Genomic DNA, 17321 nt, shown 5'->3' with positions numbered 1-17321 from the left:
ATACACTGAGTTTCCAGAGAGCAGCAGTGAAACAGTTAATTAGCTGCAGTTGCAGCTCTCCCCTACCTGCTTAGGAGCTACAAACGAAGTGGGAAACATATCTGGCACTGAGGGGGTTGTGTCCGTAAAGGAAGCTCTTTGTTTGGGTCACATGACTGAAGAAAAAGCGCATGATACAGTCACGGAACTGCTAGAGTGATTTTTATTAGAGAGCGAGAGATTGACTGTGCCGCTCTGGCTTCGCTACTATTCTCTATGGTGCGGAAGGAGTCATCACATGACAGGGGAATGCACAACACAAAGTAGTGCGGTGAACAAGTGGAGCAAGGCTGATGGATGAGGACGGGCTGCCTATAGTGGGCTCTGGGATTGACCTCACCAAGGTTTGTGCTTTGTGGGTGCGGTGGAATGGGCATGCGAATAAAAGTGTGTTACTGTAAACCAAGTTCAGTGTTTTTCCAGTGTCAGCTCGCCGCTATAGCCTGTAGTCAGTCAGCTTTTACTCCTATAGTGTATTCATTGGTGTAATGCAGTGTGTGTAATAGCAGTCACGGACACTGGTGCTTATGCGCAGGGCCCCTGTCCTCTTCACTGACCCGCTGCTGTGCCAAATATATTCTCTTCGATTCCTCGCTAGTACTCTGCTTGTCACTAGCTGACTTTTCATAGTACTTTCTGCTGTTATTTTTGCCATAAATCCGCGGCTCTTTGAAAATTTGAAAATTTGAAAATTTGAATTTAAAAATTCAAATTTTCAAATTTGAGCAGAAAAAAAAGGTTTAATAAATAGGCCCCAGAGATAGACTATTCCATACAGGTGGCAAAACAAACAATCCTATTGGGTTTATTGAATGTTTGAGTGTGTTTTTAGTAGATAAGATTACAGAAACCCTTGTATATCAGATCCCATATGTTTACTTATAGAATATTGACTTGTGATTGAGGTTTACAGTTCTACTTCATTGTCCAGCTTGTGAATTCAATCTTAAAGAACAGAAACTCTTATGAACTTTCATCACATTTTTCTGTTAATTTGCTGTTTCAGTATATGGCAAGTTTTAGGATAAAATAGTGGCACAAAAAATTGATTTAGTAAAATAAGCAAGAGCTGTGACTGAATGAAGGGTTAATGATTGAAATGCAGCCGGGAGGGGGAGCATGGTGACACTTTAGCTCCGCTGTACTATACACTGAGTTTCCAGAGAGCAGCAGTGAAACAGTTAATTAGCTGCAGTTGCAGCTCTCCCCTACCTGCTTAGGAGCTACAAACGAAGTGGGAAACATATCTGGCACTGAGGGGGTTGTGTCCGTAAAGGAAGCTCTTTGTTTGGGTCACATGACTGAAGAAAAAGCGCATGATACAGTCACGGAACTGCTAGAGTGATTTTTATTAGAGAGCGAGAGATTGACTGTGCCGCTCTGGCTTCGCTACTATTCTCTATGGTGCGGAAGGAGTCATCACATGACAGGGGAATGCACAACACAAAGTAGTGCGGTGAACAAGTGGAGCAAGGCTGATGGATGAGGACGGGCTGCCTATAGTGGGCTCTGGGATTGACCTCACCAAGGTTTGTGCTTTGTGGGTGCGGTGGAATGGGCATGCGAATAAAAGTGTGTTACTGTAAACCAAGTTCAGTGTTTTTCCAGTGTCAGCTCGCCGCTATAGCCTGTAGTCAGTCAGCTTTTACTCCTATAGTGTATTCATTGGTGTAATGCAGTGTGTGTAATAGCAGTCACGGACACTGGTGCTTATGCGCAGGGCCCCTGTCCTCTTCACTGACCCGCTGCTGTGCCAAATATATTCTCTTCGATTCCTCGCTAGTACTCTGCTTGTCACTAGCTGACTTTTCATAGTACTTTCTGCTGTTATTTTTGCCATAAATCCGCGGCTCTTTGAAAATTTGAAAATTTGAATTTAAAAATTCAAATTTTCAAATTTGAGCAGAAAAAAAGGTTTAATAAATAGGCCCCAGAGATAGACTATTCCATATAGGTGGCAAAACAAACAATCCTATTGGGTTTATTGAATGTTTGAGTGTGTTTTTAGTAGATAAGATTACAGAAACCCTTGTATATCAGATCCCATATGTTTACTTATAGAATATTGACTTGTGATTGAGGTTTACAGTTCTACTTCATTGTCCAGCTTGTGAATTCAATCTTAAAGAACAGAAACTCTTATGAACTTTCATCACATTTTTCTGTTAATTTGCTGTTTCAGTATATGGCAAGTTTTAGGATAAAATAGTGGCACAAAAAATTGATTTAGTAAAATAAGCAAGAGCTGTGACTGAATGAAGGGTTAATGATTGAAATGCAGCCGGGAGGGGGAGCATGGTGACACTTTAGCTCCGCTGTACTATACACTGAGTTTCCAGAGAGCAGCAGTGAAACAGTTAATTAGCTGCAGTTGCAGCTCTCCCCTACCTGCTTAGGAGCTACAAACGAAGTGGGAAACATATCTGGCACTGAGGGGGTTGTGTCCGTAAAGGAAGCTCTTTGTTTGGGTCACATGACTGAAGAAAAAGCGCATGATACAGTCACGGAACTGCTAGAGTGATTTTTATTAGAGAGCGAGAGATTGACTGTGCCGCTCTGGCTTCGCTACTATTCTCTATGGTGCGGAAGGAGTCATCACATGACAGGGGAATGCACAACACAAAGTAGTGCGGTGAACAAGTGGAGCAAGGCTGATGGATGAGGACGGGCTGCCTATAGTGGGCTCTGGGATTGACCTCACCAAGGTTTGTGCTTTGTGGGTGCGGTGGAATGGGCATGCGAATAAAAGTGTGTTACTGTAAACCAAGTTCAGTGTTTTTCCAGTGTCAGCTCGCCGCTATAGCCTGTAGTCAGTCAGCTTTTACTCCTATAGTGTATTCATTGGTGTAATGCAGTGTGTGTAATAGCAGTCACGGACACTGGTGCTTATGCGCAGGGCCCCTGTCCTCTTCACTGACCCGCTGCTGTGCCAAATATATTCTCTTCGATTCCTCGCTAGTACTCTGCTTGTCACTAGCTGACTTTTCATAGTACTTTCTGCTGTTATTTTTGCCATAAATCCGCGGCTCTGTTATTCGGTTGAGGCTATGCTGTTGTTGAACTGCACACGCGTCATTCCCAGACATGCAGTGTCTCATGTACACAGAGCAGCCATACATTCATTAGGATAACAGACTGGATTTGTGTATAGGAGAGGCCTGAACTGAAAGTTGAGTGATAAAAAGTAAGTAGCAATAAAAATACATTTGTAGCCTTACATAATATTTTGTTTTTAGATGGGGTCAGTGACCCCCATTTGAAAGCACTGCAACCATTTTGAGCACAACTGCATAGTCCTGAAGCAGCAGTCATCACTTTTACACAGTACCGTATCTCTTCAGTTCAGCTCAAAACAAGAAGCGTATTTCTCTAAAGGCTTCCCATTTCATAGTACTGCTAAATAATCCCACAGATACAGCATCCCTATTCCTTATTACAGTGAGGGCATCTCCCCTACCCTTTGTACTCACTACTGGTTTATTCTCTGAGGGCCCTAATGCTTCGGTACCTTTTTCCAGATGGCAGGAGTGTGAACAGTGAGTGTGAGGGGTGTGTTGGATCAGCCACAATGCCGGTGGCTTTACGGATGCAGCGAGTGGTGTAAATGTCTGTGATGGAAGGAAGAGAGACACCTATGATCTTCTCTGTTGTCTTCACCAGGCCCGGACTGGCAACCTGTGAACTCGGGCAATTGCCCGTGGGGCCGCTCTATTTCCTGTTCAAGTGGGCCGCTCTTGAACAGAGAGATAAGTTGTGTTTTTCCCCCTCCGTTGCCTTGAATGAAGGCAAGAGTAAAAAAAACGGCAGACCAATAGGGCAGGATAGAGTTAAATGCGGCCCAGCTTGAACCGCTCGGTTGCCTGTATAATTAGGAGAGAGAGAGACTCTGCTGCTCTGCTCTGTGACAGCACGCCCCCCTCCCCCTGGACTGTGTGCTTGGCTGGACTGTGTGCTTGAATAGGAGCGTCACAGCTCGTCATGTGACTCGTCGCCTCTCTGCATTGTAATCCGTCGGCATGTGAGCTCCTGGGAAGAGGTACTGTTCAGTAGGGGAGGTTAAAGCTACAGACAGGGGAAGGGAGCCTGGGAGAGGGATCACTGACTTTATTGCTAAAAATATTTTGTGCTGCGCAGGTACTAGCCACAATCTGATACAATCTTGACTGTTGGGGGGGGGGGTTTGAGGAGTTCTAGTTCAACAAGTGCTTTGTTTTTCAGTTTAACTGTTTATTGCTAATAATGTTTCGTGCAGCGCAGGTACCAGCCACAATCTGGACTGTTGGGGGGGGGGGGAACTTGGTGAGTTCTAGTTCAGCGAGTGCTTTCTTTTTTGGTTTAATAATCATTAAACCAAAAAACAAAGCACTCGTTGAACTAGAACTCCCGAACCCCCCCCCCCCCTCAACAGTCCAGATTGTGGCTGGTACCTGCGCTGCACGAAACATTATTAGCAATAAACAGTTAAACTGAAAAACAAAGCACTTGTTGAACTAGAACTCCCCAAACCCCCCCCCTCAACAGTCCAGATTGTATCACTTGCATATCACGTATCACTTGCATATTATAAGAAGTAATATACCCCATACTATAATGGTGAACTATTGAATCCTTGTAATTTTTAAATAAAATGTTTAAGGCTTATAATAAATGGCAAATCAACAAAGTGGTTAATATAGACACACTAGATTTATGTGGTGCCTTAAATAATGTTTTACTGTACTATAATGTAATAATAATAATTAATTACGGTAATATTTGACATTAATTACAGTTAAGCGAGAAAGGCAGCCCTTTATGCACATCACCTATAACCATTTTTGCAGTTTTACCCCAATATACTGTATGTGTGGATGAGTACAAAACATAGTGTTTTTACATGTGGGCTGCTTTGATTATTTTGCCCGGGCTGCTTTTTACTCCCAGTCCGGCCCTGGTCTTCACTATCCTCTGTAGGGTCTTGTGCTCCATGACAGTGCAGTTCCCAGCCCAGACAGTGATACAGCTGCTCAGCATGCTCTCATCTATAGAAGGTTTTGAGTATGGATGGTGGGAGATGGGATTTCCTCAGCTTGCACAGGAAGTAGAGGCGCTGTTGGGCTTTCTTGGCTAAGTAGCTGGTGTTGTGGGACCAGGCGAGGTTCTCCGCCAGAACCTCACACTTGTAGTTTAGCTACCCTAGCAATAATACTGTTCTTTAAACCAGGGGGCCCCAACCTTTTTTTTACCAATGAGCAACATTCAAATGTGAAAAGAGTTGTGGAGCAGCACACACATGAAAAAGTCCATTGGGTGACAAATAAGGGCTGTAATTGGCTATTTGGTAGCCCCTATGTGGACTGGCAGCCTATAGGAAGCTCTATTTGGCACTATACTTAGTTTATTTGCAATTAAAACTTTCTTCCAAGCCTGGAATTCAAAAATAAGCACCTGCTTTGAAGACACTGGGAGCAACATCCAAGGGATTGGGGGGCAACATGTTGCTCACGAGGTACTGGTTGGGGATCACTGCTTTAAACTACATTATCATTCAGTTCAAGGCGCTTCACCGTCATGTGCATTTAGTAACTGCCCCATTACTTTGGAATGTCTTACCACTGCTTATTAGCCAGCCTCTTCCCATCTCAGTCACAAGACCCCATTCTCAAATGTATTTATTTGTTCATTATATCACCCTCCTCCCTTCCCATCTCTATGCATCCAATTCAGAAACACTTACTGGTGTAAGAGCTATTTTTTTTTCATAAATACAACAGTTGATATTATTTTCAAATCGTTTTTCTCTTTAAAGGGGTGGTTCACGTTTAAGTTAACTTTTAGTATGTTATAGAATGTCCTGTCTCTAGCAACTTTGCAAGTTTTTTCCATAGCTTTTAAATTATTTGCCTCCCTCACCTACATGTTTTCATCTTGCTCTGTGAGGCTACAATTTTAATTCTTTAATTTTCTTTCTATTCATATTCCAGTCTCTCATTCAAGCTGCTGCCTGGTTGCTAAGGTAAGACCTTAGCAACCAGATAGCTACTGAAATTCCATACTTGAGAGCTGCTAAATAATTGAAAAACCATATAAAATTAAAGCAAATTGTCTTAGAATATCAATGTCTGTTACACACTGAAAGTTAATTTAAAGGCAGACAACCCCTTTAAAGTGCTGGTATATTTGTGGCTTTATATAATTGATATGTTATAACTGATATTTATTGGTATCGGTGATTCTGTCGCTCACACTGCCCATTCAGGCAACTATAACACAGAGCTGCAAGTGTCTCTGCTGTCCATCTTGTGCCAGGCCTCATATAGTTCTTCTGATCAGAATTTTGGAAACCTTGCCCCACTCAAAAAAGCTTGTCAATGTGTCACTAGTCTTTCAGGCTAGTACTGCACACGATATCTAGTTAACACAAAAGAGAGTAACCCTTACTTGGCAGGATAGTTTAATTTGGTTTATTGGTTCTGTTTATGCCACTATTGTAAATTCTATAACCGTTTTTACACAGCAGGTACAAGTATAGGATCTGTTATCTGGAAAGGCGTTATCCAGAAAGCTCTGAATTACAGAAAGGCCATCTCTTCGTAGACTCCATTTTATACAAATAATCCTTACAAGCCAAAATTTTAAAAAATATCCTTTTTTCTCTGTAAAAATAATAAAACAGTAGCTTGTACTTGATCCAAACTAATATATAATTAATCCTTATTGGAAGCAAAACCAGGTTATTGGGTTTATTTCATGTTTAAATAATTTTCTAGTAGACTTAAGGTATGAAGATCCAAATTACGGAAATGTCCATTATCTGGAAAACCCCAAGTCCCAAACATTCTGGAGAAAAGGTCCTATACCTGTATAATAGGAAGGTTCTGTATAACTTTATAGTGTTTTTTTAGTGGAGTAGTTAAGCTTGTGGACATTTGAACACAATCAAATAAAATGCAGTTTTTAATTGTACCGTAATTCATGTTCACTCTTTTTTTTTTTTTTTAAGCAGTTTAAACATTAATTTCACCCCATCAGGTTAGGTCAGTGACTCTGATACATATATGAGCACCAACATGTTATAGGGGTAAGGAGAAATGATCTTTGGCAGTAGCTGCAGCGAGTGCTGTCACAAACTTGGCTGCCTTCCTAAGGGGCTCTGTAGGGATGAGCGAAATATTTTGTACATCCATAAACTATAAAGGATAGTTAAAAAAATGTTGTGTGGTTTAAAAAATGTTGCACAGTTTGACATTTTTTACACATGAAAAAACACCCATTGACTTCAATGCGTTTAATTTTTTTGTGGTTTTGTGAATGTATGTTAGCGAAATGGGTCAGGTTCGCCGATCTCAAATGGGACATTACTGTTTGCTTTTGAATCTGACCTACATGCGAAGGATCAATTGCAAACTCACTGAACAGTTATGTCCCATGTGGCTCCCCTTCAAGTCACTGACTAACTTAAGAGTTATAGAGCTGAAAAGCAGGAAGTAGTGTTCTGTTATGTTAGACATCCAGTCACTCCAGCTTTTATACATTACATTTTTGGGTAACTGTACTAGAAACATTTTTTATTTTGCACAGCCTATCTATTTTCCCAGTTTTTATTTTTATACAGAACTGTTCCTTTAAGAAATGTACATCTAGTCTGTTTGAGAAAATACAGCATTGGGCATAGAGCACTAAGTTTGTACAGTGACAAAAGGATAATAGCTTGGGGTAGCTAGGGCTCAATGTGCATGTACAAGTATGGGATCTGTTATCCAGAAACCAGTTATCAAGAAAGCTCTGAATTACGGAAAGGCCATCTCCCATAGACTCCATTTTATCCAAATAATCCAATTTTTTTAAAATGATTTCCTTTTTCTCTTTAATAATAAAACAATAGCTGTACTTGATGCAAACTAAGAAATAATTATTCCTTTTTGGAAGCAAAACCAGCCTTTTGGGTTTATTTAATGTTTACATGTTTTTTTTTTTAGTAGACTTAAGGTATGAATATCCAAATTACGGAAAGTTACATTATCCGGAAATCCCCAGGTCCGAGCATTCTGGATAACAGGTCCCTGTACCAGTGTCCATTTTCTGTCCAGCAAGGCAGCCTGGTTTGTGACTTTCATAGTAATGACTGAGGTTATTGCAGAATACAGTTTTCCATTGCTTCTAGGACTTGTACCTATTTCAAATGGATAAACAGTATCTACTAGTGATGAGGCTAAAACAACTGGACTTGCTGAATATCCCTGAAAACATTTCACCACTCACTGGAGGAGCCTCCAACTCAGCTATGTGCTATTTATTGTGGTCTGGATGAATGAACCCTTTATATATAATATTCAAACTTGTACATTTATCTTGTAATGTGTTCTATACCTTTTGCATATACAGTATACTGACTTTTTTTCTTTTTTCAATTCCTAGGTCCCACCTATTCAGCAGAAAAGAACAGTGGCATTTTTGAACCAGTTTGTTGTTCACTCTGTTCAGTTCCTTAACCGGTTTGCTACAGTTTGTGAAGAGGTATAGTCTTCATGGAATGTGATACCTCTCCCTCATTTCTACACCGTGAATTTGGAAGCAGGGGCATTGCATGTTTATGGTTATCTCTGCATCAGTAATACCTACTAAACCGTAAACAAAAGCGCTACTTAGTTGTTTGCGACTTGTCCTGTTGGGAAAATAATTATTTGAATTCCTAAAGGCCTTGAATGTTATTATTAATAACAATAATGATATTTTTGAAAAATGTAATTTTTTTAATATAATGTGACCCGTTGACATGACATATCTGGCATAAACAGCCCACTGTTCAAGTCGCATATGGCAACAGAGAAATCAGGAACCTGTATAGTGTAGTATATTAAATCACAACACCCTGTGTTGCAGCTGGAGGTATTTAAATTGTGTACTTCCCCTTTAAAATAGATATAAATATCTTGTTTGTGTAAAAAAGAGAGAAATTGATGTATATCCAAGGAGCCTTCACCAATTATCAGAAATTTCTTCTCTCCGACCCATCATTATGATTACTGCAACAATCTTTGTCCTCTTTCCTCCCTTCCAGTGTCTCAGATGCTCCAAATAGGAATTAAAAATAAATAGCCCACTGGGGACAACATACAGTAACTGCAAAGTGCAGCAATCGGATCACAATATTTATTCTGTGTTTTTATCCTATACCTTTTCTCAGAAAGGCTTATCAAGTTTATCAGGATAAAAGCACAATAAATATTGTGATCTGATTGCTGCACTTTGCACTTACTGTATGTTGTCTTTTTTCTCTCCCCCTGTCAGTGGGCTGTTTATTCCAGATATGCCATATCAACAGGTCACATTATAGTAAAATTATTTATTTTTTTTGCAATATGAAGTCCGGTTTGTTTGTTCACTATATATTAATATGTTGACCAGCACCCAGGCATTGTTACAAGTGCACATGTTAAGCAGTGTGAAAAAAAAAAAAGTGTGTGTATGCACTGCTGTGATGTCCCCTGTTACTGCATATTTGTCACAGTTACTACTTTCTGATCTTTAAACAGAATGCAATATATGATATAGGGAACCTCAGTTAACACACAAAATAGTATAAATTAGGGATGCACCGAATCCAGGATTCGGTTCGGGATTCGGCCTTTTTCAGCAGGATTCGGATTCGGCCGAATCCTTCTGCCCGGCCGAACCGAATCCTAATTTGCATATGCAAATTAGGGGCAGGGAGGGAAATTGAGTGACTTTTTGTCAGAAACAAGGAAGTAAAAATGTTTTCCCACCCCTAATTTGCATATGCAAATTAGGGTTCAGATTCGGTTCGGTATTCGGCCGAATCCTTTGTGAAGGATTCGGGGTTCGGCCGAATCCAAAAAAGTGGATTCGCTGCATCCCTAGTATCAATTATTACTGTATTTATTTAAGGAACAAACTTACTCAACACGCTATATTGCTTGTGAAAAACAAACTGGCCCCCATAGTTAGTCCTCAAACAATTGGCCACATTGAATTGATAATTAGATTTATCTGATCTGAATTTACTATAGAGGAGACCTTATCATGAGAATGAAATAGTCCCAATCGGCACCCAAATCCCAGGTGTGGCCCAGACAGAATTACTCCAAGGATACACTGACTCATCCAAGGAGTTATTAATCATTGCAGAAGAACATTCAAATAACTAAAGGCATCCCAAGCCTCCACAAAGGCCAGTGTTCTTGACTCTACTATAAAAAAGAGATTGAGCAAAATGGTGTTCATGGGGGATTGGAAAGGCAGGTAAACTGCTATCAGTTCTCACACATTTGCAAAAAAAGCATTTTGATTATCTCCTTTTGGGGTTCACATGTTTGCCCCCCCCCCAGTGACTTCATTGCCGGTGCGAAAACATTTCAAGGAGATTAATTGCAGGCAACTAAAAACCCCTCGTCTGTCAGCAGCCTTAGCTGTACGGTCTACATTCATGAACTAGGTGTCCATTATTTATCGTTTCCATTGTTATACTTTTTTCTCGTTGATTTAGAAACTGTCTGCCTTGTCCCTGCGAATTCAACAGATTGAGACAACCCTTAATATTTTGGAAGCAAAGGTATGTACCTGAGTGTGGTATGTTTCAATGTAGTGCATGTCTCACAGTATAGGACAATTCAGCAAATAAAGCATATACTCAGAGTTTCAAGGCAAAGTATCAGCACTTTGTGAGTGGGGTTAAGTACAGCTGTCCAAACAGGAGCCACATACACAGATGAAATACTATAGTATATTAAGGGGATAAACACAATTATTTTACTAGATTTACATTAATAACTACAAAAGTATTTTTAGGCTGCAGTTTTAAACAAATTTACATACATCCACTCTCTTTCCCAAAAAATATTACTAGAACATGTAACTTGTATAAAAAAAAAAAAAAAAAAAAAAGATCCCAAGAAATAATAAGCACAGGACAGTGTACAAGTCTGGGATGGTAAGTATGAGTAAGCTTCAGTGGCTGCAGTAAGGAGAGGGACTGCTAATTATTTGGCCATTTTGTCCGATGTGTTTGCTACCCACCCTACTGCCTTTTATTGCCTGTGAAGCAAATTGATTGAAAGCATGCCAGATTTTCTTTTTTTTTTCTAAGGGAGACTGCAAAGTCTGGTTTAGCAAGTTTAAAGATCTGACATCTAAGGTATGCATTTGAAGCTGTTCTTTACCTTGTTGTTCACCTTTGAGTTAACTTTTAGTATGACGGTGAGATAAATATTCTGAGAGAATTTGCAATTGGTTTTTATTATATGTGGTTTTTGAGTTAGTTAGCTTTTTATTCAGAAGCTCTCCAGTTTGCAGTTTTGCTAGTGTCCAAATGACCCTAGCAACCATGCATTGATTTGAATAAGAGACTGGAATATCAGTAGGGGAGGGCCTGAATAGAAAGACAAGTAATAAAAAGTAGCAATATCAATAAATTAATATACATACAGAGCATTTATTTGTGCCCCCCCATTTGAAAGCTGGAAAGGCACTAAAAAAAATTATATAATGAAGACCAATTAAAAAAGTTACTTGGAATTGGGCATTCTGTAACATACTAAACGTTAAGTTAAAGGTGAAGCACCACTTTAAAGGCTTATACCCAAAAGCTGTTTCCTCAAGCAGTTGCCGTGTGTCCCAGTGCATTCCATAGTACATTGCTGGATGTGTTCATTAGTCTCCTGGCCGTTTGAACCAATGAGAATGGAGACAATATCAATAAACATAGGCCTTGATCCTTATTGTGCTCCACACTGGTCAGCAGCACATTGGAAAAAGAATGTGGGCAAATGCCCTAAAACATATTGATAACAGAATTGCACTAAACACAAATGAAAACTTTTTCTAAAACAGATATATATAAAGTATATGATGGTAATAACTACACATAGTTTCTACTTTTAATATGAACCAGTAATATTGAAGACAGAGAAGATGACATTAGTTCCTCTTATGCAAAAATGACTTTGTTACAGCTCTCCTCCATTCCTGGCCTAGAAGATGTTAAAGTTGAAGCACAACATATTTCTGAGAGTAACATTTCCAATGGTCATCTGCCAAGTCAGCCTGATGCACAGTCCGTTGTCGTGTCTCCTCAGTCTGATGTAAGTTCACATTCTGTTGTCACTTTTAGAGAGTGCTTAGAAAAAAATGCATTTATTAGTAACACAGCAGATCCCAGCAGAAGTGACCAGTGCTCTACAAACTCTGATTTCTCTGGGACGGGACTTCCAACTTGTCGGCTGCTAAAAATTAATGCTGTGACAAAAATGATCTGGACACCCATTATAATTATTGGAACTGGCTTTATAAGCTATACCCATCATTGTCATCCTATATCCTTCCACATCATACAATGACGTTATTGATAATTCAATTACTCCTACTTTGTGGTGACCGTTTGGAGAAGACAAGAATTCCCTACACTGTTCACAAATCCCAACACCTAGCAGATGCCTTTAAAGAATATCATATAATAAAGGCTGTCCTTGCAGTGAAGAGAGTCAACTTCAGATTAACACCCTTCATTTGGCATTTAAATGTTGGACAGACAGACAGTCTTGGCTATACAGTGTACTGTAATTGGGGGGTAAAAAAACGTTGTGTGCATTTTATGTAAACCACTACAGACTGATATATTTTAATAATTAATACATCTGCTAATTTTTGGACACTTAGAACAATTCCATGAATGATGGCATCCTTCAAAAGGAGGAAGCGAAATCAGAAAATATCACAACTGTTTCAAAAGACCCTAGATATGCCCGATATTTAAAGATGGTCCAAGTGGTAAGTCATTCTAATAAATGTTTTGCTTTTTTTAACCACTTATTCTGTAGATCAGTGTAGTTTAAAAAAATATTGTTGCATTGGCAAAATATAGAATATAATAATGGCCTCTAAATATTAAGGTTATTAAAGGGCATTGATAGGTTCTGTGACTAAAATAGTTTGTAAATTTCATAATAAATCAGCCTATTATATCAGACTTCCTAGCTGATGCCTAATTCGATTTAATTTCCAGCTGGTATATAATGTAATAAATACTATCATTCACCAGGATCATTTGATGGCTAGATATCAATGTCTTGTGTCCTTATACATCTTAGTTATGGATTAATACTTCTAACAGGTGAAATATATATTAGGGATGCACCGAATCCAGAATTTGGTTCGGTATTTGGCCTTTTTCAGCAGGATTCCTGTTGTTACTTCTGCCTGCCTGAACCGAATCCTAATTTGCATATGCAAATTAGGGGCGGGAGGGAAATCGTTTGACTTTTTGTTACAAACCAAACCAAATCACTTATATACATTATGCATTTTAAAAATGTTTTCTGTACTCTAAATTCTTATATATGTTTACTTTTAATTACCAGGGTGTCCCAGTGATGGCTATCAAGAATAAAATGATTGCAGAAGGACTAAATCCAGACCTTTTAGAGTAAGTGAAGGATCCATATGTTTATGTGAAATGATTCTAGAGTAAAGACAAGTGATAAATACTGTCTAGTTATAATTCAAATGGCTAAATCACCTGGACTTCCAGTTTTCTTTTAGGTGAGAAGATTCGCTTGCTTGTATTTCTTATTATGGTTCAAAACTAATTTAACATGGGATATTCTATAAAGATACAGATTATTCTTAATAATGTCAGGATATATGCTTGGTTTTACCAAGCACTAACTATGGAACCAGGCATCTCTTTAAAAGAGGAGTATTCTTGTTTTATACACACAACAATTTTAACAATTGGTCTCGGGCAACCATAATAAGCCAGTATAATGTGCCTTTTTAAACGTCAATAAGCAAATATTGCATTCTCTTCTAGTTGGTCTGAAAATAAAAAATGAAACAACTATGAAACAAGAAGTAGGGAACTGGGGTTTTAATAAGCAAAATCAATATGATTTTACATAGAGAGCAATCTTGTGCAGAGAACATATGATATTTAATGCAACAGGAGACAATGACTTACCACTCCATGAATGTGTTTGCAGATGTAACAGAAATGTTAGGTTTAAATAAATAGTTCAGCGTGAAAATAAAAAATGTTTCTAATATAGTTAGTTAGCCAAAAATGTAATGTATAAAGGCTGGAGTGAACAGATGTCTAATAAAACAGCCAGAATCCAACTTCCTGCTTTTCAGCTCTATAACTCTGAGTTAGTCAGCGACTTGAAGGGGGGCCACATGGTACATTTCTGTTCAGTGAGTTTGTAACTGATCCTCAGCATTCAGCTCAGATTCAAAAGCAACAGATATGACCCATGTGCCCCACTCAAGTCTTTTATTGGTTACTGCCTGGTTGCCAGGGTAACCAGTCAGTGTAAACCAAGAGAGCTGAAAAGCAGGAAGTAGTGTTTAGACTGACTTGTTATACATATAATCACTCCAGCCTTTATACATTACATTTTTGGCTAACTAACTATATTAGAAACAGTTTTTATTTTGCACAGCCTATCTATTTACCCAGTTTTTATTTTTACACTGGACAATTCCTTTAAGAGCTCACAACTAATACAATATCTAAAAAACCATCATCAGACATTTCACCTTTAACTTTGTCCTAGTAATGAAACTATAGATTTGTGCAATTTTATTAACAGACACAAGGTGGCAATGTTTATGCAGCACCTTTTTCGTCGGTCAGTTGGAAAGCTCTTGTTTAGTGTAATAAGCACTCATTTGTATTTAAATAGAGAAGAAAATCATTAAATATCTGAATTGCCCAAATATGGCAGCAATCGAATACAATATAAAGTACAGCCAGATAAAAGAGACAATGAAGTCCTCAGTAGTTTCTTTCCAGTACAAATATAACTTGTCTGACCATGAGTATAATCTGCTGGCTCGGTGTCCTGCTCCAAAGGGAACTTTTTATTGTGGCTAATATTATTAGAGCAATACATGAACATGGCTACACTAATATTTTATGTCACTGCCTCCCAAACTCCAGCATTTTAAGCTGTTGTTCTAGGAATGTAGTTAACTAACGCTTAAAGGAATTATGTCATCATTTTTATGGTGTAGTTTTCATTTCTAAATTACATTGTTTACACTGCAAATTCACTCTACCATATAACATGTTATTCCTGAACCAAGAAGTATATATATTTTTTTGTAGTTATAATATTGGTGTGCTGGCAGCCATCTCAGGCCATGTTGCCTGATCCTGAGTTTTCAGAAAGAGCCAGCACTTCATGATGGAACTGCTTTCAGGCAGGCTATTGTTCCTTCTACTCAATGTAACTGGAGGAGTTGCAGTTGGACTTGGATTTTTATTATTGCATTCTATTTTTAGATCTAACAGGGATCTGTTATCTTGTGTCAGGGAGCTGTTAACTGGTCACTTTTCAGTTGTTAGGCTGCTGAGAGGGAGAGGGATGATATCACTCCAACATGCAGTGCAGCAGTAAAAAGTGACTTGAAGTTTATAATAGCACAAGTCACATGACTGGGGATTCATGGGAACCTGACATGTCGCGACCCATTTCAGATTTTTAAATTTAAATATTAAAAAAAATCTTTTGCTCTGTTGAAAACCAGATTTCAGTGCAGAATGCTGCTGGTACAGCACCATTAACTGATGCATTTTGAAAAAAAACATGTTTTCCCGTATCCCTTTAAGAGGCTAATAGCTGCTAATATGAATAACTGGGCCAGTGCCAAATCTGTAAGTTGCAACGAAAATTTGACCTTGAAGGCACTTCTGCACCAGCCAAAGAGAATAAACTTCTGGAATGTTTAATAATGAGTTGTACTTAATAATATGTTTTCTTTATTTTCTCCACCTTCCAAACTATTTAACTGTGTATTTGCATTAACTTGCACTTTAGTCTGTCAGTAGGAATCCTGACTGTTCAGCGATTCTTTTATAGAGATAAGAATATTAATGCAGTTTCTAACCTTTATTTACCCAGAACCCCTGATGCTCCAGTGCCAGACGGAGAACCTGAAGCTGAAGAAAGTTCTGACAGTGAGTCTTCCTTCAGTGACTGAAAGCATTTAGACACTATGTTCTCCTGGGTAGATTTATTCCTGCTTATTGCACTTATCTGATCTGTGCGGATCTCATTACTGCTCACAAATCTCTTTGTTTAAAGATCAATGAAGAAATACACAAATAAACATGCTTGACGTGGTAGTATTTTAGGGGGAAATGTGCCTTAGTGTTAAACCTATTGATGCCACAAATGCAGGCAGCTCATGGCAGAACAATAAGGAATTCTGAAATACAGTTATATAACATATATGTACCCCATCAGGATTAACCCATTTGTATGCTTATCATTCAGGCTTAATGCACAAGTGGTATTAGTTAAGTAAAAATGCCCCTAGTATGGGCACACACTCCCACGATATCTTCGGATTATTGCACGAAACCCAGCGCAAATCAAGATATCCTTGGAACTTGTCCCATTGAGTTATGCAGTTCTGAGATGCCAGATTTTCAGATTCTGACTTTTTCCATCCTTGGGGTATAATAAATCCTGAAAAATTTGGGGGGGTTTCACTTAAAAATTCCGATTTCATAGTAAAAAAAACACACATTTGGAGCTAAATAAATAACCCTCTAGACTGCAGCTGACTCAATTCCCATTTTAAAAATCTGCAAGGTCATTCTTTTTTTCATTCTTTTATGGTGTGATCAGTCATGTGACCCAGCTTAGTTTTACTTTAATGTCAAACAGCCATACCTTAAAGCCAGTTTTCCCAGGTTTCTGTAGCATTTCATGCTTGGCAAGAACATTTTTGCTTCACCTTTACCTCATTGCAGTTTGAGGGGAGCCCACCCATTTCTTTGGGTACAGGCTGGACTTTAAGCCATAAGTGTGTAGCGTCTGGCATCCCTGGCATGCATTCGTCACATTTCTAGCTGAAGTTAGTTAGCCTCTTCATTACAGTTATAATAGAAAATTAATTGAACATGGACATTGATACAGGATAGATTAAAAATCCTTATACAACACGTCATTTTGTTTTCCTTCACTGAGAAGACCAGTTCAACTTACTGCATGTGTCTGAATGTACTAATAAAGGCTGTATAGTATGCTTTATACCAAGATTTCATGTAAATACAATATGGCTACCACAAAACCATGTTTTTTACCTTTTGTCATTGATCCAGTCTTGGAAGGCAAAATATGAATGCAGAAGCAGTTGTGGAACAGGGACATTGATAGTAATCCCAAAATTGGGATAACTGAGTTGTACAGGCCTCGCTGAATGTCCTATCCAATTATCCAGCAAGCTAAACACCTTTGCATAATAACTCTCAAACCACAAAGTGATGTTGAAAGTGT

The 17321-nt window shown here is 38.7% G+C and overlaps 1 protein-coding gene across 2 annotated transcripts; it reads left to right on the top strand.

Moving 5' to 3' along the window:
• Nucleotides 1-2027: 2027 nt before the first annotated feature.
• washc3.L (WASH complex subunit 3 L homeolog) lies at nucleotides 2028-17115 on the top strand. 2 transcript variants are annotated; one of them, XM_041585103.1, is made up of 8 exons: nucleotides 2028-2744; nucleotides 8437-8535; nucleotides 10526-10591; nucleotides 11126-11173; nucleotides 11991-12119; nucleotides 12694-12804; nucleotides 13395-13459; nucleotides 15939-17115. In XM_041585103.1, exons 1-8 carry the CDS (start codon nucleotides 2694-2696, stop codon nucleotides 16015-16017), a joined length of 648 nt encoding a protein of 215 aa, XP_041441037.1. In that variant the 5' UTR covers nucleotides 2028-2693; the 3' UTR covers nucleotides 16018-17115. The 2 variants fall into 2 exon arrangements, with proteins under 2 accessions (XP_041441037.1, NP_001086321.1); NM_001092852.1 differs by lacking the exon at nucleotides 11126-11173 and having other exon boundaries at nucleotides 2680-2744.
• The last annotated feature ends 206 nt before the right edge of the window (nucleotides 17116-17321 follow it).

This window comes from Xenopus laevis, chromosome 3L (assembly GCF_017654675.1).
Source record: "Xenopus laevis strain J_2021 chromosome 3L, Xenopus_laevis_v10.1, whole genome shotgun sequence".
Taxonomy (NCBI): domain Eukaryota; kingdom Metazoa; phylum Chordata; class Amphibia; order Anura; family Pipidae; genus Xenopus; species Xenopus laevis.
Note: the sequence above shows the minus strand (reverse complement) of the source record. Positions and strands in the feature narration are given on the sequence as shown.